Source organism: Rhinopithecus bieti, unplaced genomic scaffold (assembly GCF_001698545.2).
Source record: "Rhinopithecus bieti isolate Rb0 unplaced genomic scaffold, ASM169854v2 scaffold_35856, whole genome shotgun sequence".
NCBI lineage: Eukaryota > Metazoa > Chordata > Mammalia > Primates > Cercopithecidae > Rhinopithecus > Rhinopithecus bieti.
The window spans coordinates 3596855-3619416 of record NW_016815820.1 but is presented as its reverse complement, the minus strand read 5'-3'; the positions used below and the strand labels follow the sequence as shown (position 1 = coordinate 3619416).

The 22562-nt window shown below is 44.3% G+C and overlaps 1 protein-coding gene across 2 annotated transcripts; it reads left to right on the top strand.

Annotated features, from left to right (window-relative positions):
• The first annotated feature begins 17388 nt into the window (after window positions 1-17388).
• Window positions 17389-19619, top strand: TXNDC2 (thioredoxin domain containing 2). Of its 2 annotated transcripts, XM_017854060.1 has the most exons (3): window positions 17389-18007; window positions 18298-18944; window positions 19125-19619. In XM_017854060.1, exons 1-3 carry the CDS (start codon window positions 17899-17901, stop codon window positions 19485-19487), a joined length of 1119 nt encoding a protein of 372 aa, XP_017709549.1. In that variant the 5' UTR covers window positions 17389-17898; the 3' UTR covers window positions 19488-19619. The 2 variants fall into 2 exon arrangements, with proteins under 2 accessions (XP_017709549.1, XP_017709548.1); XM_017854059.1 differs by having other exon boundaries at window positions 17434-18007; window positions 18298-19503.
• Window positions 19620-22562: the final 2943 nt, after the last annotated feature.

The following is a 22562-nucleotide window of genomic DNA, read 5'->3' as shown; positions in this document are numbered from 1 at the left end:
CAGAAGAATTATTATGACCCTGGCACCAAGTAAGAGCTCAAAAACAGTTACAGCCATCATGAATACAGGGGCTTGCTACGTGCCAGACGCAGTTCTAGGGGCTTTGCATCATATTATCTCTTTTTATCTTTACAACAGCCTTTATGAGGCAGACACCATTATCTCCACTTTACAAGTGAGGAAACGCAGACACAGGAGGTTAGGAAAGTTACCCAAGACTTTCTGATCAAGAGAGACAGAAGTCCAAGATTAGCTACTACTGTTTTCTCCTTTCTTTCCTCTCATTGTAAGTGCTGCACATAGTCAAAGAATGAAGAAAAGGAGATCCATGATTAGTGAAAATTTCCCAGGAGCTACTTTCAAATTGTATTTCATGTTATCCGCAAAACAAATCTGAGATAGATGCGAAATTGTTCTCTTTTTACAGAAGGAACATGGAGAACTTAAGGGATGTAAGGAGGGCAAGTGCATTTATGTGGAGGTTCGTCCTGTGTCCTATTCCAAAACCCATTCTTGCATCTCAGGAGTAAGTTCCAACAGGGGAGTTAAGGGTTAACCAGCTCAGGCTGGAAGAGCTGAATCACCCAATAAAAGGAGACTTGCTGCTTTGATGGGAAGGTCTGATCCAAAACTGCTGGGGTGACTCTCCGTGACCCTACCGCTTGGGCAGCTTGATTGATCTTTTCTGTATCCCTGACCTTGATGTTGAAATCATTACTCAACCCTCAGTGAAGCTCTTAACTGGCTTTTTTGAAATGACTCATGCATCAGGGTCCATCCAGCCATCTTGACTTTGTAGGGTCTGAGGCCCTGAATTAGCTTCTGAGAACCCAGTGCCCAAACGGGTGTCCCCAGGTGGGTCTGGCGGACCGTAGGTGGCAGCTTTGTCGGTTGGGTTCTCCTTCACTTCGCTTCTCTCTGGATGTGCGCGTACTTTTTCTCTCATTGCTAAGGCACGCCCCAGGCTTTTTGCTTACTTGTTTCTATTTTCATCTTAAAATCACCCCTGCACTGTTTCACCCCTCCCATCAACCTACCTATATGCATAAATCTTCTCTGGTTTTGATCAGCTGTCTTTTTTTCTCCTCCAAGCTACCCTCTCTTCCCTTCTCACTAAATACATTCTTAAATGAGAATCATGATGTACTCACTTGATCACCTGAATTCGGTCCCTCCCCCAGCTCTGCACTTTCAAAGCCTATCCCCTCTTTCCACTCGCACTCCCAGAGGGCAGGTAAAGCTGTGGGCCCCTCCCTCCCTCCTGGACACTCCTTCTCCAGCCCAGAAGCTGCCTCTGTGGTTTCTGCGCTTCTTTTACTGCCCTTTTCATTTTCCTTTGCTGGCTCTTCTTGGAGCTTAAATGCAGGTACTTCCTGCAAATGTGTGTTCCTATTCCTCCTCAGTACACCACCTTCCTTCTGATTTCATCCAACTTTATGGCTTCAACTGCTGCCTCTGGGTGTCTGGCTGCTTCTAAACTATTGTCTAGCCTGACTGCTTTCCCGAGATCAGAGCTTGATTTCCAGCTGCGGAACGGGTGTGCTGGAGTCCCCTCTGGCATGCAAATGGTGTTGCACCTTGTTAGCAATGCCATTCCTGTGCTGCATTCTCTCAGAGGCTCAGGCTTCAAATTTGAGGGCCAGTTTCAGCTCCTTTCAAGCACTGACCAAACCATGGAAATTCTATTTCTGAATTTCTCAAAGCTTTTCACCTTCTTTCCACTGTCCTAGCATAGGCTTTTAATATATTCTATCTTGATTATTGTGATAGTTTCTCAATAGATCTCTTTGAATGTTATCTTTGACTCTCAGAGCTAGCATAGAATATGCTAGCAGGGAGTGATACAGGTACAGAGCAAATTGTATCATTTCCTGAAAACTGTCTGTGAGACTCTTCTTGCAAATTAAGTAAAATTGCAACTCTGTAACCTGTGGTGAAATGCCCCTTTCATTTAGCCCAGGCTCCATCCCAGCCCCATTGCTGCCCAGGGTCCCTGCTCCTGCCCACGTCACACCCTGGTTGCTTTCTCCTAACTGGAAGGCTCCTCTCTGCCTGGCAATAAACCACCCTGCCTCGGAGGCTGGGAAGCAGTTTTAGGAGGCTTTCCTGGATATCCCCAGGAGGAATCATAGTCACGACAGAATTAGGGGCAGCAGGTTAGCCTATAAGTTAGAGTCAAATTGTGTTTACCAGAGATAGTGCATTCTTTGCACTAAACATCATGAGTCTAGTATTAAAATGTCGTTTTTCTTTTCTACACTCAGTGTTGTAGCAGGAGACCAGGAAGTTAACTGTGATTTCCTTCGCGAGTCAAAAAAGAAAAGCTCACAAGGTATGGGCACTTTGATCCTATTGTGCAAGTTTTCGTTGAGTGTCTCGGTTATTCCACAATGGGATGTAAAGACTGCAGATTCCAAGGCGTATCTCACCCTCAAGAAGCCTGTATTTGGACTGGGAAGGAGAGATTTGTACCATATGACATCGTTTCATTAAATGTGTGGTGCTGACAGGACTGTGTTAATCTGTGACATTTTACTCTTTTTTTGGTTTAAACATTTGTTTTTCAATATTATGATTTTAAACTTTGGATTACTGGAAACATGGGAATAGTGCCTTTCACCTCTCTCCAATTTCCTTTATTTTATTTTTTTAAATTAACACATAATAATTGTACAAATTTTTGGGGTAGATAGTGATGTTTTGATACACGCAATATATAGTGATTCTCCTTTCTCTTTACTCAGAGGCTAAGGTGGAGATGGTGGTCTGCCAGATGTTCATAAAGGTCATTTTAGCAAAAATATTTTTTAAATTAAGTGTTTTAGTATAAACCATCTTCAACTGTTTTCCATTATACAAGCTGTAATCCATCCATGCCTTTATTCATTCATGCATTAAGGGCCTGCTGAGTGCCACATTCACTTATGGTGAGAATGAGCTCGGGCCCTTCCCAGGAAAGCCAGTATTGACCATCTGTCTGAACATCTAAACATTGTCTGAACATCGAAGCTACAATACACTAAAAGATGATTCCTGCCGGGCACGGTGGCTCAAGCCTGTAATCCCAGCACTTTGGGAGGCCGAGACGGGCGGATCAGAAGGTCAGGAGATCGAGACCATCCTGGCTAACACGGTGAAACCCCGTCTCTACTAAAAAATGCAAAAAACTAGCCGGGCGAGGTGGCGGGCGCCTGTAGTCCCAGCTACTCGGGAGGCTGAGGCAGGAGAATGGCGTAAACCCGGGAGGTGGAGTTTGCAGTGAGCCGAGATCTGGCCACTGCACTCCAGCCTGGGCGACAGAGCGAGACTCCATCTCAAAAAAAAAGAAAAAAGATGATTCCTGGGGCCTGCTGCTTTGCTTCTTTCTACCTGCTCCACTCCATTGTGGATCCATTTGTTCTGAAGGCAGGTGTAGCCTTTAGCAGTCTGCTCACTTGCCTGGCTTCTTTGGAAGGTGGGCGTTGATAGATTCAAAGAACAGCAAGCAGAGGGCAACGTCTTTACACCATGAACTATGGCCAGCAGCCATATGCATTTGTTAAGTCTTTTTAGTAGTATATTTGTATTAAAACATCAACAAACTTACACCTACCCTGAATCTTACCAAAGCAGCTCCAAATGGAATTTTTCAGTAAATACTCACACCAGAGAGCTTTAAACATTAGACTAGAAAGTCAGGGCCAGGCGCGGTGGCTCAAGCCTGTAATCCCAGCACTTTGGGAGGCCGAGACGGGCGGATCACAAGGTCAGGAGATCGAGACCATCCTGGCAAACACGGTGAAACCCCGTCTCTACTAAAAAATACAAAAAACTAGCCGGGCGAGGTGGCGGCGCCTGTAGTCCCAGCTACTCGGGAGGCTGACGCAGGAGAATGGCGTAAACCCGGGAGGTGGAACTTGCAGTGAGCTGAGATCTGGCCACTGCACTCCAGCCTGGGTGACAGAGTGAGACTCCGTCTCAAAAAAAAGAAAAAAAGAAAGTCAGAAGTGGTCAGAGTAGGACCACTGCTCACAGCTCTATCTTGGCAGGGTACCCAGCAATCCTCAGTTAGATTTTCAGACTCTTTAGAGTGGAATCTAGAAGAGAAATCTTTCTTCTGTTAATATTGCTCACCTCTTGTAATAGACATTGCAGGTACGCTCTCCAAGCCCAGTTTCTCAGCACTGGCCTCTATTCTCAGATGACTGCTCACTGCAAACACCTGTGCTTCTTTCAGGGTGGTTGTGGGGACATGCAGGGTCTGTGCCTAGGGCAAGCAGAGGTGCCAGGCTTACTGCCCCGAGACAAAATGTTCCAATGAAGGTTAGAGAGTTGGCATTACTCCCTCCCAGCTGGCCTTGGGTGTGAGCTTCAGTTGTGCACCGTGGCAACTGACTTGATCACCTCCTAAATCCTCCTCCGGTGTCTCCTGGGATTATCTCCCAAATCAACTACTTGCACTCAAATTTTTGTCTTAAGATCTGCTTTTCAAAGTTTAACTAAAATGGATAATTTTTTATTCAGTGATGAAAGAAACAATACACAAAACAACATGGGAATGCCTTAAATGTGTATTGCTAGGTGAAAGAAGTCAATCTGAGAAGGTTGCATACTGTATGATTCCATTTTATGACATTCTGGAAAGACAAAACTATAGAGACAATGAGCAAATCAGTGGTTGCCATGGGTTTGCAGAAGGATGAGGGTTGACTAGGTGAAGCACATGTTTTTTTAGGGCTATGAAACTATTCTGTATGGTACTGTAGTGGTGGTTAATAATACCATCCATTGGCTGGGAGCAGTGGCTCACGCCTGTAATCCCAGCACTTTGGGAAGCCAAGGTGGGAGGATCATAAGGTCAGGAGTTCGAGACCAGCCTGGCCAACATGGTGAAACCCTGTCTCTACTAAAAATACAAAAAATTAGCTGGGCATGGTGGCAGACGCCTGTAATCCCAGTTGCTTGAGAGGTTGAGGCAGGAGAATCGCTTGAACTCGGGAGGTGGACCTTGCAGTGAGCCAACATCATGCCACTGCACTCCAGCCTGGACGACAGGAGTGAAATTCCGTCAAAACTAACAAACAAACAAACAAAACCATCCATTTGTCAAAACCCAAAGGACTCCATAGCATAAAATAATATATGCAAATTTGAAAAAAATCAACCAACAGAACAGAATTCTAGGATGAAATGCAGATTGTGACAAAAGAATATACAGTCATAGCCTGGGTAAGATAGTAATACCCTGTCTATACAAAAAAAAAAAAAAAAAAAAAAAATTAGCCGGGCGTAGTGGTGCACAACTGTAGTCCCAGCTACTTGGGGGACTGAGGTGGCAGGATTGCTTGAGCTTGGGAGGTTGAGGTTACAGTGAGCCTGTGTTCACACCACTGCACTCCAGACTGGGCAACAAAGTGAGACCCTGTCTCAAAAAAAGAAAAGAAAAAAAAAAAAGAATAAACAGGCATGCATCTCTTAATGACAGGGACACATTCTGAAAAATGTGTCATTAGGTGATTTTGTCATGGTGTGAACATCGTAGAGTGTACTTACACAAACCTAGATGGGAGAGCCTATTGTTCCTAGGCTGTGAACCCCTAGAGCATGTTACCATACTGAATGCTGTAGGCAATTTTAACTTAATGGTATTTGTGTGCCTAATCCATATCTAAACATATGAAGGTGCAGTAAAAATATGCTATAAAAGATTGAAATGGCCGGGCGTGGTGGCTCACGCCTATAATCCCAGCACTTTGGGAGGCAGAGGCAGGCGGATCACCTGAGGTCAGGAGTTCAAGACCAGCCTGGCCAGCATGGTGGAACTCTGTCTCTACTAAAAATACAAAAATAGCCGGGTGTGATGGAGGGCACCTGTAATCCCAGCTACTTGGGAGGCTGAGGCAGAAGAATCACTTGAACTGGGAGGCAGAGGTTGCAGTGAGCAAGATCACGCCATTGCACTCCAGCCTGAACCCCAAGAGTGAAACTCTGTCTCAAAAAAAAGATTAAAGTAGTGCTCCTTCATAGGGCACTTTCCATACATAGGAAGTTGCTCTGGGTGAGTCAGTGAGTGAGTGGTGAATGTAAAAGCCTGAGATATGCCTGTACATTATTGTGTCCTTTATAAACTGTGTACTTTATAAACACTGTACCCTTAGGCTACACACTAAATTTATTTTAAAAATAAAGTAATTTTGCCATGACATTAGGGCAGCCATGATGCCACTAGCTAATAGGAATTTTTCAGTTCTGTTATAATCTTATGGGACCATTGTTGTATGTGCAGTCCATCACTGACCAAATGTCATTATGTGGTGCATGACTTTAACTATATTACAAATGTGTGATATAACTTCACTGAAGGTATCGGGGGAAAGAAATGCTGATGTGAAGTAACTTTGGAAATGCTGGAAACTATAAAACTAAAGATAAAAGGAACTATATATAAGCACTGTGTTCTAGTTGATAAAGTTGCTAGCCATGGAGGTACAGGTCTACTATTCTGAAACCACTCTACATGCGTACTGGGATTGGGCAAATAGGTAAATGGTTGGTGGATGATGGGAACCAAGTCACTTTTGGAGTAGGTTACAGACAAGCAAGAGAGAAAGGCTGAAAGGAGCCACGTGGTACTGAATTAGACTTGAGGACATCAGTATGAACTCATGTTTAGCTTAATATAGATACTGATAAGCAGATATAGAAGTAATTATAATTTGTGTATATGCAAGTGTTACTATACATACATATATTTACACATACATGTAGGTATATACTTCCTAATCGTGTTCACTGAGAGGGTCTAGAGACAATGATACCCAGCATCAGTGAACACACCTAGCCTAGGTCTTGGTTTCTTTTCTTTATTTTTTTTTATTTTTTATTTTTTTTTGAGGCAGATTCTCGCTCTGTCACCCAGGCTGGAGTGCAGTGGCTGCTGGCTGCGATCTCGGCTTACTGCAAGCACCGCCTCCCGGGTTCACGCCATTCTCCTGCCTCAGCCTCCCCAGTAGCTGGGACTACAGGCGCCCGCCACCACGCCCGGCTAATTTTTTGTATTTTAGTAGAGACGGGGTTTCACCGTGTTAGCCAGGATGGTCTCGATCTCCTGACCTCATGATCCACCCGCCTCGGCCTCCCAAAGTGCTGGGATTACAGGCATGAGCCAGTGTACCCGGCCAGGTCTTGGTTTCTAAATACTATTCCCCAGTTTTAAAAAACCTAGAAATGGATGATTCTACAGCTGGGATAGTGAATATACAGGATGAACCAGAAGTATCTTGTAGAGCCAGAAAGTAAGCAAGTGCTTACAAAGCAAACCAGCAGGTATATATCAAATAGGACATAGAAGCCATCGGAAAGAGCTCTCAATGACCAAAGCTGACAATTTGAGCAGAAAATAAAAACATAGTATTGGATTATAACCCAAAGAACAAAATAAATACCCATAATCAGCCGGGCGCGGTGGCTCAAGCCTGTAATCCCAGCACTTTGGGAGGCCGAGGCGGGCAGATCATGAGGTCAGGAGATCAAGACCATCCTGGCTAACACAGCAAAACCCATCTCTACTAAAAATACAAAAAATCAGCCAAGCATGGTGGCGGGCACCTGTAGTCCCAGCTACTCGGGAGGCTGAGGCAGGAGAATCACTTGAGCCCAGGAGGTGGAGCTTGCAGTGAGCCGAGATCACACCACTGCACTCCAGCCTGGGCGACAGAGCGAGACTCCGTCTCAATAAATAAATAAATAAATACCCACAATCCACACTGATATTAATAAATGATGGAATTAATAAATTATTGGGGAGAGGCAAATCTCCCAAACAGAAGAATTCCAAATCATTTCTGTGGATACTCCTCCCTCAAAGAAGTAGAGCACAATCTCCACCCTTGGGCATGGGCTGTGCAGGGTGACTTCCTTCCAAAGGGTACATACAGTAAGGAAAGGGTAAAATTATTCACAGTAAAATCATTCACTCTGGAGAAACCTGACAAACACCACCTCAGCCAAGTGGTCAAGGTCAACATCATCAGTGATAAGTCATGTTGATAGTATCAACCCTTGATATGTTTAATTTATGATGAAGTTGATGAAAATGACACTTTAGCCTCTGTGGTCTTCCTTCTGAAAACACATAATCCTGGTCTAACCATGAGAAATGCACCCGACAAACTCCAATTGAGGGACATTTTTCAAAATATCTGACCAGTACTTCTCAAAACTGTCAAGATGATCAAAAAAGGAAAGTCTGAGAAGCTGTCACAGCTCAGAGAAGCCTAAGGAAACATGACAGTGAAGTATAACTTGGTATCCTGGATTGAGGATGTTAGGGAAAAACTAATGGAATCCAAATAAAGTATGGGTTTTAGTTAATAATAATATGTCAATGTTGTTTCCTTAGTTGTGACAAACATACCAAAGTAATGTAAGATGTTAACAATGGAGAAAATTGGATGTGGGGTGTATGGGAACTCTGTACTATCCTTGAAACTTTTCTATGAAAATGCATATTCTAAAATTAAAAGTTTATGGTTAAAACGCATTATTATGCCCAAAGAGTTGCTTCTCTCTGGAGTAAAGATTGAAAGGAAAATCAGAGGTAAGGGACAGCCCGCTGTGTGCCCCAGTTAGTACTGTAACTAGGATAGAGAGCTTGGGATTAACACTGCCCTCAGAGAGTTAAAGAAACAATGACTAACAGAAATTCTTGGGCTTACAGGATATTAGATAAGAAAAGAAACAAAGTTTAAACTGAAACTATGCCCCAAAGAGTAAGAAACCAATGACTAACAGAAATTCTTGAGTTTGCAGGATGGCAGATAAAAGAAACCATTTGTTGAAATGCTGAAACTCCCTCAGCTTGTGAGATTTCAAAACTGGCTGAAATCGGTTGGAACCAAAATGGCCAACTGGAATTTGCACAGAACAAGCTTGCTGATGTCACAGCCCATATTTCCACCGTGTGTTTCATAGTAACTCCCCCTGAAATCTATACATGCAACTCATGAGGTGGGCATTGTCAAGAGGTAACTGTGCACGTCGGAGGAGTTTCCAGAGCTCCCCTTTCCTTCCACCAATTACCTACTAATCCCGGAATCCACCCCCTAATCCTTTCCTAATAAGATTACTGCCTTGAAACCAGCACAGGGAGACAGATTCGAGCTGGACTCGCCTCTTTGCTGGTTGACCTGCCATAAAAGCTTTGCTTTTCATAGCATTGCCTTTTAGCTCATCAGACATGACCCTTTTCACTTGGTAATAGGGTTAAGATTCTTTTACCTCCAAATCTTAATTTGGAGATATGATTTCCAGCAGGGCTCTTTTCTTACAAAATTCCACAAAATGCACCCATTTTGCATCTTACTGTGTTGATTAGTGGTGATCCATATTAAATTTCCCTCTCCCCATTGCCTATCCATTAGGCTAAATAACCAAGAGTCTGAATCTTTATAGGGAGAATATTTTTATTATTCCACAGTAAATTGGTGGGCACTGGGGTATATATAGTATTAAAAAAAAAAAGCCCATAATGTATACATATGCTCTCTTTAACTCTCTGAGATGGTTGAATTTTTAATAAGTTAGCAAAAGGAGTGAATTGTAGACTAACTTCACTTTAAACTATTTCCTTATATTAGAATTCTCATTGAATTAAATCCTCGAACGTTTTAGCACTATTATTTTTATTGCCGTTACTATTACTACTGGTTTGGGGCTGTAGAGGAGGCAGTCTCAGAATCAAAAGTTCAGAAGTTTATATATAAATAGATCACCAGGAGAAATCAGAAAATCAGAAAAGAGAAAATTGATAAGATTTGACTACATAAAAATGGAAATGTATTGTTCCCAAAATATCATCAACAAAATTAAAAGGGAAACTGAGAAAAAACTATGACAATGACTGGTAAAAGGAGATTATATATAATTATATATGTTAAGAAAATTAGTATATATGGATATGCCTTCCTTTCAAGAAATATTAAGCAAAGGCCATGACACAGCAATTTGTAAAGAAAGAAATGGAAATTGATGATAAATATTTTTTAAATTTCAATAAAGAAATGCAAATTGGTACTAATGACATACTAATGTTCAATCAAGAAATGCAAATTGTTAATAATGACAACTTTTTTGTCCATCAATTGCACTTTTATACCTTGCTGATAGAACAGCTTTTTGTAAGAACATTTTGGCAATATCTATCAAAAGTCTCTGGAATGTCTGCCAATTGATCTAGGGATTCCATTTTTATGATTTTCTAAGAAGAAAATTAGTATGTGGAAAGACTTCTTCATAAATATGTTTATTACTACATTGTTTATAATAGTAAAAAATCAAAACCAATCTTTACCCACCAACAGAAAATTATGTAAATAAACTATAATTCATCCATTCAAAAGAACACTAATCAGCCATTAAAAATGGTTATATAGGTCAGGGGTTGGCAAACTATAGCCTATTGGCCAGCTGTCCTTTTTTGTAAATAAAGTTTTATTGAGACAGAGCGTTGCCCATCCATTTATGTACTGTGTATGGCTTCTATATTTGCTTCTAGTTTGCTATGGCTGCTGTAACAAACCACCACAAATGGGGTTGCTTCAACAACAGAAATGGATTGTCTCACAGTTCTGGAGGCTAGAAATCCAATCGAGGTGTTCTGAGAGCTATGAGGGAAGGACCTGTTCCAGGCCTCTCTCCTTGGCTTGTAGATGGCCGTCTTCTCCCCATGCCTCTTCACACTGTCGTCTCACTGCGTCCGCATGTCCCCCTCTTTATAAGGATGTCAGTCATATTGGATGAGGGGCCCCACTCTACTCTTGTGTAACTTCATCTTAACTAGTTATATCTGCAATCACTCTATTTCCAAAAAAAAAAAGGTCACATTCTGAGGTACTGGGGATTAAGACTCTAGCCTATGAATTTTGGGGGGACACAATGAACCCATAATAGCTACTTTCGTGCGACTGTTTCATGTGTTCATACTCAACAGCAGAGTTGAGTAGTTCGATAGAAGTGAGTCTATCTAGGGATTCCATTTTTATAATTTTTCTAAGAAGAAAATTAGTATGTGGAGTCTGGAATAGTTATCAACCCCTTACGGAAAAAAGTTGCTGACCCTTGCTATAGGTGAGCGTGTTTTGACATGAAAAATGTTCCGTTATAAAGAACATTTATTTATTTACTTATTTACAGACAGGATCTTGCTATGTTGCCCAGACTGGACTCCAATTCCTGGGCTCAAGCAATCCTCCTGTCTCAGCCTCCTGCATAGCTGAGACTGCAGGCATGTGCTACCCTGCTGGGCCAAAAACATTTATTTTTATGATAATAAAATATTTTACTTATTCTGTTCATTATTAACTAATATTTGAGAACATTTACAATATTAATGAGACAATCTAGGAGAAGTTCAAATTAATTTGTTTTTTTCTTTAAGATAGAGTCTCACTCTGTCACGTAGGCTGGAATGCTGTGGTGTGATCTCGGCTTACTGCAACCTGCACCTCCTGGATTCAGGTGATTCTCCTACCTCAGCCCCCCGAGTAGCTGGGACTACAGGTGCATGCCACCACACTTGACTAATTTCTGTATTTTTAGTAGAGACGGGGTTTCACCATGTTGGCCAGGCTCGTCTTGAACTCCTGACCTCAAATGATCCACCCACCTCGGCCTCCCAAAGGGCTGGGATTACAGGTGTGAACCACCACGCCTGGCCTAAATTTATTTTTCTTTACGTCTCGATACAATCTAAATAAGAGAGATAGTCTTATTTAGAGATAGACCAAAATAATTATGGTCAAACTTATGATTTCAAAAACATAAATAAGTGGTTGATATTAGTGTGTCTACATATAATTCAGTTTTTGCTGTAAGGTTCTTTGGAGGCCAGATACGATGGTTCATGCTTGTAGTCCCCACACTTTGGAAGGCCAAGGAGGGTGGATCACCTGAGGTCAGGAGTTTGAGACCAGCCTGGCCAACACGGTGGAACCCTGTCTCTACTAAAAATACAAAAATTAACAGGGTGTTGTGGCGGGTGCCTGTAATCCCAGCTACTCGGGAGGCTGAGGCAGGAGAGTCACTTGAACCCGGGAGGTGGAGGTTGCCGTGAGCCGAGACTGTACCCTGCACTCTAGCTGGGTGATACAATGATACAGTGAGACTCTGTCTCAAAAAAAAAAAAAAAAAAAAAAAAAGTTATTTGGCTGCAAGAAAGAACATTTGGTTTACTTGTTTACTTTGATGATAAGACTATCTCTTAATGCTGGGATGGCCTCTTCCTGGCATTTCTTCCGTTGTAGATTTTTAGTGCCGTAATCTGTGATTGCATGAATGGGGTTGAGTGGAGAAGGACTCATCACGTTAATTCCAAACACGAGTGCCTGGCCAATGACTAAAATAAGTCATAACAAGGGAGACACATAACACAAGTGCCCAATGTTTTTGATGCCAATAGGTTAAGCCTAAGGAGTTTTGCCAAAATTCAGGAATAAAATATCATAATAAAATAAGCACTGAGTTATCTGCACAAGCATAGACCAAGGGACTCAAGGTTCAAGGGAGGAAAAATTGAGGAAAGGCCCAAGGCCTTGGGGTGCCCTCCCCATTCCCTGCCCTACCTTCACTGGAGGAAACATGAAAATATATTCTTAAGTGAAAATGATTACAAAGTAGTATCTTTTTGGAAAATTATATCATCTGAAAATATCAGCCAAGTGCAGTGGCTCACACATGTAATCTAAGCACTTTGGGAGGCCAAGGCAGGAGGACTGCTTGAACCCAGAGTATGAGACCAGCCTGGGCAACATAGTGAGACCCTGTATCTATAAAAATTTTTTAAAAACAAACAAACAAACAAAAAAACAGGCTGGGCGTTGTGGCTCACACCTGCAATCCCAGCACTTTGGGAAGCTGAGGCTGTCAGATCTCTTGAGGTCAGGAGTTCGAGACCAGCCTGGCCAACATGGTGAAACCCCATCTCTACTAAAAATACAAAAATTAGCCAGGAATGGTGGCACGTGCCTGTAATACCACCTATTAGGGAGGCAGAGGTGAGAGAATCACTCAAACCCAGGAGGTGGAGGTTGCAATTGTGCCATTGCTCTCTAGTCCAGAAAGACAGAGCGAGACTCCGTCTCAAAATAAACAAACAAAAACCAATTAGCTGGACATGGTGGTCCTCGCCTATAGTCCCAGGCACTTGGGAGGCTGAGGCCGGAAGATTGCTGGAGCCCAGGCATTCGAGGCTGCAGTGACTAATGATGGCACCGCTGCACTCCAGCCTGGGTGACACAGTGAGACCCTATCTCTTAAAAAAAAAAGAAGAAGAAAAAAAAGAAAATATCTACATATGAATAGACAAAAGTCAGAGAATGTGCATCACACTATCACAGCAATGATTCCTGAGGTTTGAAGCACTATGAGTAATTTTTATTCTCTTGTTACTTACCTGTTTTCTAATTTTTATATTATGAATGCATATTATTTTTGTAATTATAAACCAAAAATGTATGCCAGCAAAAGATATAACAAATTCATACATAGGCCAGGCACAGTGGCTTAGGCTGTAATCCCAGCACTTTGGGAGGCTGAGGTAGGCAGATCACCTGAAGTCTGGAGCTCAAGGCTAACCTGGCCAATGCAGTGAAACCCTGTCTCTACTGAAAATACAAAAATTGGCCTGGTGTGGTGGTGGGTGCCTGTTATCCTGGCTACTGGGGAGGTTGAGGCAGGAGAATCACTTGAACCCGGGAAGTGGAGGTTACAGTGAGCCGAGATTGCACTGTTGCACTCCAGCCTGGGCGACACGAGCAAAACTCCATCTCAAAAAAAAAAAAAAAAAAAACCTTGTGCACAATATTGTCCCTATAAGGGTGTGGTAGAAATGGTTTTACATGCAGTGTTTATTCCAACTTCCTTCTGATATGCCTCCCTGCGCTGCAGAGGCTGGGAAGAAAAAGTCATGTTTCCTTGACTCCCTTGCAGCTAAGTCACTGGGTATGAATTAGCCTCTACCTGTAGATGAACCTTCTTGAGAAGGAGGCCACAGTATCAGCTCTGCCTCTGTCTGAGCAGGGGCCCAGTGGGGGTTGGAACAGATCACCAGAACTCACCTCCAGCTCTGAGCGCAGAGGGAGTCCAGGCTGGAGCATACTCAGAGGGAGTCCGGGCTGGAGCATACTCACCCCTGGATGGCGACTGTAGCAGAAGGTTATTAAAACCAACCGTTTGGGTGATGGCCTTCTAATCCCCTTTCTTCCTGATATCCTGGAGGTTGTAGTGATCCTGGCAAGCCTGTTCTGAATCATTGCTCAGTGTTCCGGGAAACATTCCGGGATACCTAGCCTAAACGGGCAGCCTTGCCAGCAGTTTTATAATTGCCCAAATCATCCCAGGCCTAAAACAGCTGGTTGTTTCTGTTTCCTGAGACACAACCTGACTGACATAAGGGCTCATGAGCTATTTGGGGATGAGCTTGTGCTGAAAGAAAACATACATTTTTATGACAAGTCAAATGGAAGCATTAATAGTTCAAGTTGCTTGGAATTCATCTGAATTGCAGAAGGAAGAGTAAAAATATCAGGAACAAGTGCCAAACCTAAAACTCACGAAGATCTCCAAGTATAAATGTAACAGGATCACAGATTTCCTCTCTTTTACTAAGACATGCAGGTGCAATATCACTTATCCATCTCTCTAGAACGGCTCGTTCTTCCCATGAGCCTTATCTCAATGGGTTTTGGAGTGAGATGGTGAGGAGCAGGGAAACCGAATTAAGTTTGCCTGTTTGTGGAATCTCGGCTCAAAGAACCTTTTCCACGGTGTAGCGGTGCAGTCTTTCAGAGTTCTCGGTTTCTCCACGCTGTCTGGATGTCCAGGGCTGTGTGGATAATGTAGTACCAGGTGCTCTCGTCCTGTACTGGTTTCCCATGTGAATTGGCTGGTCTGGCCTGGTCCCCAGCCTGAGATCTCTTGAAGTACTCACTGGTTCCATTTAGGACAGGGGCATCGTGATGTTACTCATGGCTGGAGTCGGTGATTCCAGTCCTTGCCTCTGGTCACAGATCCTCCTCCTCTGTGGCTTCTTCCCCTAGGCCTCTTTCACCAGTCTCAGAGCACTCCCAGATGCACTCTGGGGTGTACATGGTTGCTAGATCCTTAACCTCCTCCCTGCAGGCTGTGGAGCCTGCCCCAGGTCCACACATCCACTCCCACCCTCTACTAGGGGTCATGCTGCATGAGGACAGTGCTGTGTTGGATGTGGAATCCATGAGTGCTCTTCCTGGCCTTCCAGGTGGAGCAGGAGGCAGATGCGCCTCTGCTTTCAACTGCAACTCTTTTTTTATCTTTTTTTTTGAGACAGTCTTGCTCTGTCACTCAGGCTGGAGTGCAGTGGCATCATCTCGGCTCACTGCACCCTCTGCCTCCCAGGTTCAAGCAATTCTCCTGCCTCAGCCTCCTGAGTAGCTGGGATTACAGACACACGTCACCATGTCCAGCTAACTTTTGTATTTTTAGTAGAGACGGGGTTCCACCATGTTGTCCGGGTTGGTCTTGAACTCCTACCTCAGGTGATCCGCCCGCCTCAGCCTCCCAAAGTGCTGGGATGACAGACACGAGCCACTGCGCCCAGCCGCACATCTGATCAGCATCTGTGCCGGCAATCAACCTAGAGAAAGGAGGCTGGGACACAGGCATCTGTCCCTTTGCCTCCGCATCTACTGGGATGGCAGGGGTGATGTTTTCACTCTGCCTCTCAGAGATGGAGTTCCTCTTTGTCCTCATCCACTCCCTTCCAAACAGCAGGGACCTGTACAAGATAGGGTCCAAGGAAATAAATTAACTTACCAATGAGCAAGGGCCAAAGATGCTGCCCACTTTGTGCTAATAAAATCTGTTCATGATGATTTCTGCAAATGATGCACACCCTCCCTGCTTCGCCTCCTTTCTTCTAACACTGGGAAGGAAGACACTGAGCAGGTAAGTGGCTGACGTTTATTTTCATACTCTGTTTTAAAATAGGGCACCATGAAAAGAGACCTGTCAGCTGTGGAAGCCATTGGCATCGGAGAGGGAAGACAACCTCCCATCCTTTAAAATATCACATAAGAAAGGCCCAGAGTCTCCTGGTGAGAGAGGGGAGAGCTTTCCTTGGCAGCAGCTGAGGAAACAGTGTGGAAACATGAGCTCTTCCTGGAATAGGATTCATGTCATCAAGAACTATGGATCTGCTGGGCCACGCATGGTGGCTCACGCCTGTAATCCCAGCCACTCGGGAGGCTGAGGCAGGTGGATCATTTGAAGTCAGGAGTTAGACACCAGCCTTGCCAACATGGTGAAACCCTGTCTCTACTAAAAGAATACAAAAATTAGCCAGGTGTGGTGGTTGCATGCCTGTAATCCCAGCTACTCGAGAGGGTGAGGCAAGAGAATTGCATGAACCCAGGAGGTGGAGGTTGCAGTGAGTTGAGATTGTGCCACTGCACTCCAATCTGGGTGACAGGGCAAGACTGTCTCAAAGAAAAAAAAAAAGGAACTATGGATTTGCTATGGCGAATAGTCTCTCTATCCCTTAGTAAAACATGTTTTGGTATAAAAATCCAGATAATTGAACCATCGCCATTAGATGTTTCGAGGTTTCTATTGACAATGTGGAGGTCTTATCATTTAGATTTCAACGCTTTTATTTTTAGTTTTTAGAGACGGGGCCTTGCTCTGTTGCCCAGGCTGGAGTACAATGTAGTGATTATGGCTCACTGCAACCTTGAATTCAGTGGCTCAAGCAAACCTCCCACTTCAGCTCCCCGTGTAGCTGGGACAGGAGTGTGCCACCATGCCTGGCTAGGTTTTGTATTTTTTGTAGAGATGGGGTCTTGCTATGTTGCCCAGGCTGATCTCGAACTCCTGAGCTCAAGAAATCCTCCCACCTTGGCCTCTCAAAGTACTGAGATTACAGGTGTGAGCCACCACACCTGACCACTTTTGACACTTATATTTTTGGAGTGAAACTGAAACATGAGGATTTGTTCAAAGTGTGTGTAGAGAAGGCAAAATTCCACACTGATTCTTCCTGCCTTGGACTAGATGTGTTGTGCAGAGTGAGGGTGGAAAATGAGCCAGTGGTCCTGAACTAATGAAAATAAATCTCCCTGGGGGACAGGTATTGGGCTTCCCATTCCACAGGATGGGGTAGATGTGGCTTATGGAACCCAGATTATTCACAAAGAGGTTGTTCTCCTGCACGTAAAGGCTGGAAGAGCCATGTACTTGGATGTGCCTGCACGGGAGAGGGCACAGGCTAGGCTGGCGGGCCTGGGAGGTGGGGGGGGGGGAAAAGGCCGTCTGGCAGGAGCTGAACATTTGACATCGTGGGACACTTTGCAGAGGAGGCTAACATGGTTTCGAGGAGATACTTAGGAGCTGGTCACAATGGGTGAGTCATAAAGAGAAAGCTGGAGCTGCGGGATCCTGGAGGGAGATGAAAAGAAGGCTGATTCACAGAACCCAGGCTGGACAGGACTCGTTTTCAGAACCCAGGCTGGACGGGACTTGTGGCGAGCAGTCCAGCACAGCCTCACAGTGCAGAGCGTGAGCTGTGGAACCTGCCCCTACCCTAGCTTTGCAACCTTAAGTGAGCCTCATAGCTTCTCATGTGTAAACTGCTCATCATAATGGTTCTGACCTCAGTGGTTTGTTGTGTTATAGGAAATGATGCCAGTGAATGCATAGTCCCAGCCTCAGCACAGGGCAGCCACCTTGAAGCTCTCAAACATCACTGTTGTGAATACAGAGAAGGAAAACCAACTGTAACGTGCTACCCAAATATAAGTTTTACTCATATTTTGATGTTAGGATGGATAGCTTGCAAAAAGTTGGAGGGTACGGCCTTTATTATGAGGCATCTATGAAGGATCAGGAATGGATGTAGATAAGGAACTAGTAATGGAAAGTGTTAAAGCTGGAGCCCCTGGAACACCAGAAATGAGGCTGGGCATTCAGGAAGAAACAAATGAAGGTGATGCTAATGGTAAGTAGGGGAGGAAAGAGGGTTGCCTTAAAGACCTATGCAGTTAGGGAGTGGGCAGGGTGTTGAACCAGGAAGGGAAAGTTGTGGTTTAAGAACATGCATACAGAAGATACATGTAACTACATGCTGTTTGTCCTTCTGTTGAACGAGTTATTCAGATCAGTACACCATTCATCAGACTTCATTCGTGGTCTCTAAGAGTGACATCAGTCTTCCTTGGAATATGATGAGAATTTATTTGGTTCTTCTTTTGCTTTTCTATTTGATTTATTTTATGTTATTTGGTACAGAAAGTTCATTACAAGTCCTGTCCAGCAATGTGCCTCTCCTGGCCCTAGAGTTCTTGGACACAGTCCAGGCTAAAGAGAAGGCCTTTCTCCCCATGGTCAGCCACACGTTCCACATGCCCACAGAGGAGTCTGGTGCTCCACAGGAGGGTGATGACCTACCGAAGTCCTCAGCAAACACCAGCCATCCCAAGCAGGGTGACATCCCCAAGTCCCCAGAAGAAACCATCCAACCCACGGAGGGTGACATCTGCAAGTCCCCAGAAGAAACCAACCAATCCAAGAAGGACGACCTCCCCAAGTCCTCAGAAGTCATCAAACCCAAAGAGGGTGACATCCCCAAGTCCTCAGCAAAACCCATCCAGTCCAAGCTGGGCAATATTCCCAAGTCCTCAATGAAGCCCATCCAGTCCAAGGAGGATGACAGCCCCAAGTCCCCAGAAGAAACCATCCAGTCGAAGGAGGGTGACATCCCCAAGTCCCTAGAAGAAGCCATGCAGCCGAAGGAGGATGACAGCCCCAAGTCCCCAGAAGAAAGCATCCAGCCCAAGGAGGGTGACATCCCCAAGTCCCCAGAAGAAGCCATCCAGCCCAAGGAGGGTGACATCCCCAAGTCCCCAGAAGAAGCCATCCAGCCCAAGGAGGGTGACATCCCCAAGTCCCCAGAAGAAGCCATCCCACCCAAGGAGGGTGACATCCTCAAGTCCCCAGAAGAAGCCATCCAGCCGAAGGAGGACGACAGCCCCAAGTCCCCAGAAGAAGCCATCCAGCCCAAGGAGGGTGACATCCCCAAGTCCCCAGAAGAAGCCATCCAGCCCAAGGAGGGTGACATCTTAAAGCCTGAAGAAGATACAACGGAGTCCCTGGAGGAGGACAAGGTGAAAGTGATCCTGAGCAAGGAGGACTTTGAGGCTTCACTGAAGGAGGCTGGGGAGAGACTGGTGGCTGTGGACTTCTCGGCCACGTGGTGTGGGCCCTGCAGGACCATCAAACCGTTTTTCCACGCCCTGTCTATGAAGCATGAGGACGTGGTGTTCCTGGAGGTGGACGCTGATGACTGTGAGGAGGTGGTGAGAGACTGCGCCATCATGTGCGTCCCAACCTTTCAGTTTTATAAAAAAGAAGAAAAGGTGGATGAGTTTTGCGGCGCCCTTAAGGAAAAACTTGAAGCAGTCATTGCAGAATTAAAGTAAACATGTATTCTGAAAACAGTGCAGACAGTCAGATGTTTATAGCTTTTGAGTTATTTTTTATTATTTACACAAAGCGATCAGGTATAACAAAAGTGTATGTCCAAATGGCACTGCTCGTACATGATAATATTAACTCTACCCTTTTCAAAATACAGTCCAAGCATTAAAGTACATTGTGACTGTGTTTCTGTTGGTGGGAGAGTGTAAAATTAGAAATTCCTCTGGTGAAGATTGCTAAGTCCCACGGTCTCCTATTTTTCAATCTTGATATGTATTTATTTTTCACTTGCCTTTGAAAATTCCACGCATTTAGTGTTTGTAGCAAGACTGAAAATTTAGATAATTTTTCTATAGAGGCAGATGACTGAAAGATGAATGGAAACTTCTTTTCTCATGCTTATGTATCTTTGGGGATTCTGATAAGATACATTTGGAAATAAGGAATTGCAAAGATTCACGTCTCAGTTAACCTCCTTCTTCTGCCGGGAGTGCTATGGAGGCCTTGGGAAATCCACTGGGTTTTCCAAGACCTGATTTGTTGGTGACAGAAGTGAGATCAAGGCTGCTTCCAGATTTCAAGTCCAGGGCTCTGCCTACTATAATCTATGCTCACAAAATCTAAGACAAGAGCTCAGAACTTCAGGTTTCTTGGAGGTTGAAGTCCTCCGGATCTTTGCTGCCATTATGACATCAGTGCCCTGATGGCAGAGCTCCTGGTTTGCCTCCGTGGTACCTGGGTTCCCAATACCTAGAACTTCCTCTGACTTCTTTACTTACATTTGTTCTTATTTTCACTATTGAATAAGCCAGCCTTTAACATGACTCTACCAGCTTAGACATATAGGCCTAGACTTTAATGAATTAAGCTAATCACAGTGCTACCAGAGTCTTGTTTGGGCAACTCAGTAAGCCCCAGATGTCTGTGAGCCCAAAGGCCCAGGTCTGAACCATAGATGGAGGCTTAGTCCAGAGTGGGTTTTTAAAAATGAATAAAACCAGCTTCATTAGGTATAATTGATATACAAAGAACTGCACATATTTAATGGAGGGAGTTGGATGAGTTTATTGTGTTGCATATGCCCTTGATTACCATCTCCACCATCAAAGTAATTAACACCTTCACTGCCTCCAGAAGTTTCCCTGTGTCACTGTGCTTTATTGTTATTACTATCATGGTAAAAGCACTTAACAGATCTACTCTCCTAACACATTTTTAAGTGTCCAGCACTGTAGCCTTAACTAGGGACACGATGCCGCACAGCAGATCCATGGAACTTACTCATCGCTGTGGCTGAAATTTAACACCCATCGAACAACCAACTCCCCGTTGCCCCTCCCGCACCCTCTGGCAGTCACCATTCTACTTTTTGCTGGTCCAGAGTGTTTTTAAAAATTGGAATTCCTTGCCAACATTTCAAATATCAGGATTAAAAATAAAAAATCTAGGCCGGGCGCGGTGGCTCAAGCCTGTAATCCCAGCACTTGGGAGGCCGAAACGGGCGGATCACGAGGTCAGGAGATCGAGACCATCCTGGCTAACACCCATCTCTACTAAAAATACAAAAATCTAGCCGGGCGAGGTGGTGGGCGCCTGTAGTCCCAGCTACTCGGGAGGCTGAGGCAGGAGAATGGCGTAAACCCGGGAGGCGGAGCTTGCAGTGAGCTGAGATCCGGCCACTGCACTCCAGCCCGGGCGACAGAGCGAGACTCCGTCTCAAAAATAAAAAAATAAAAAAATAAAATAAAAAATCTAGATGTCTAGCTTTTCTTGAAAAACTAAGATCTGACAATCCAGGCTTGCCTTACCTCAAGAAAACCAGTCTAACCTTGGGGTCTGAGTGGCAGCTGCCTCCATCCGATAGGGCGCACTCTCTCCAGTCTTCTGCTGCAGAACCTGGCTGGCTTCTTCCCTTAGCCAGCTGAGTTGCAATCCCTATTGTAAGTTCAAGACTGGGACTGGGTATGGTGGCTCACGCCTGTAATCCCAGCACTTTGGAAGGCCGAGGCCGGTGGATCACCTGAGGTCAGGAATTCAAGACTAGCCTGGCCAACATGGTGAAACCCCGTCTCTACTAAAACTACAAACATTAGCCGGGTTGGTGGTGGGTACCTGTAATCCCAGCTACTCAGGAGGCTGAGGCAGGAGCATCACTTGAACCCGGGAGGCAGAGCTTGCAGTGAGCTGATATCATGCCCCTGCACTCCAGCCTGGGTGATAGAGCCAGACTTTGGCTCAAAATAAAATAAAATAAAATAAAAACGAGAATGCCCCATCTCTTCCCATCTGCGCCTATCTTGACTCTCCTTAGTGGTACCTCAGTCACAGGCTTCATTTGCACCCTTAACAATGGCCCAACAACTGCAAACAAAATGAAATACCCTATATGCTTGGCCTTTTTTCCAAAAAAGATTTGGAATTGCCTACAAAAGGATTGATGATAAAGCTAACAAACCAGAAAGAGGAATCAGAGCCATGAAGTGAGTAACGTGTCAACTCTGTGGGCTCACATCTTGGCTCTGACAGAGCAGCAAATTTTGTTCTGAACTCTTGGCAAGTGGGAGAGAAAAGAGAAATTCAATAATACCCAGATGTCATCACCCAAAATAAGCAGGCTTAGGAATTCGCAGAAGAGTCAAAGCTTCTCCTCAACTAAATTCCTGAATGACATTTCTCATCTGCGACCCTAAGTTTGAGGCACTGAATGATGGATGAAGTTCTTGACAAGATTTTTTTATAATTAATTCAGAACAGTTTTCATGTGGATATTCTTGGTAAGAATCTTAGTGAAAGCTGAAGCCGTAATGGTAAAGTGCTTTTCAACGAGAGGATTCCGGATTCGAGGTGTACTGCATTTTCATAGAAATGGGCTTTTAGTGACAGTGCATATATCTACCTGTTATTTCCCTCTGATAGAGAGACATTCTTCTGACTTTTTCAATCAAATTTGTTCTTATTTTCCATAATGAACAAGGTTAGCTTCAACATGACTCTACCAGCCTAGACATATAGGCCTAGACTTTAACCAATTAACCCAACCATTGTGCTACCAGAGTCCTGTTTGGATAACTTAGTGA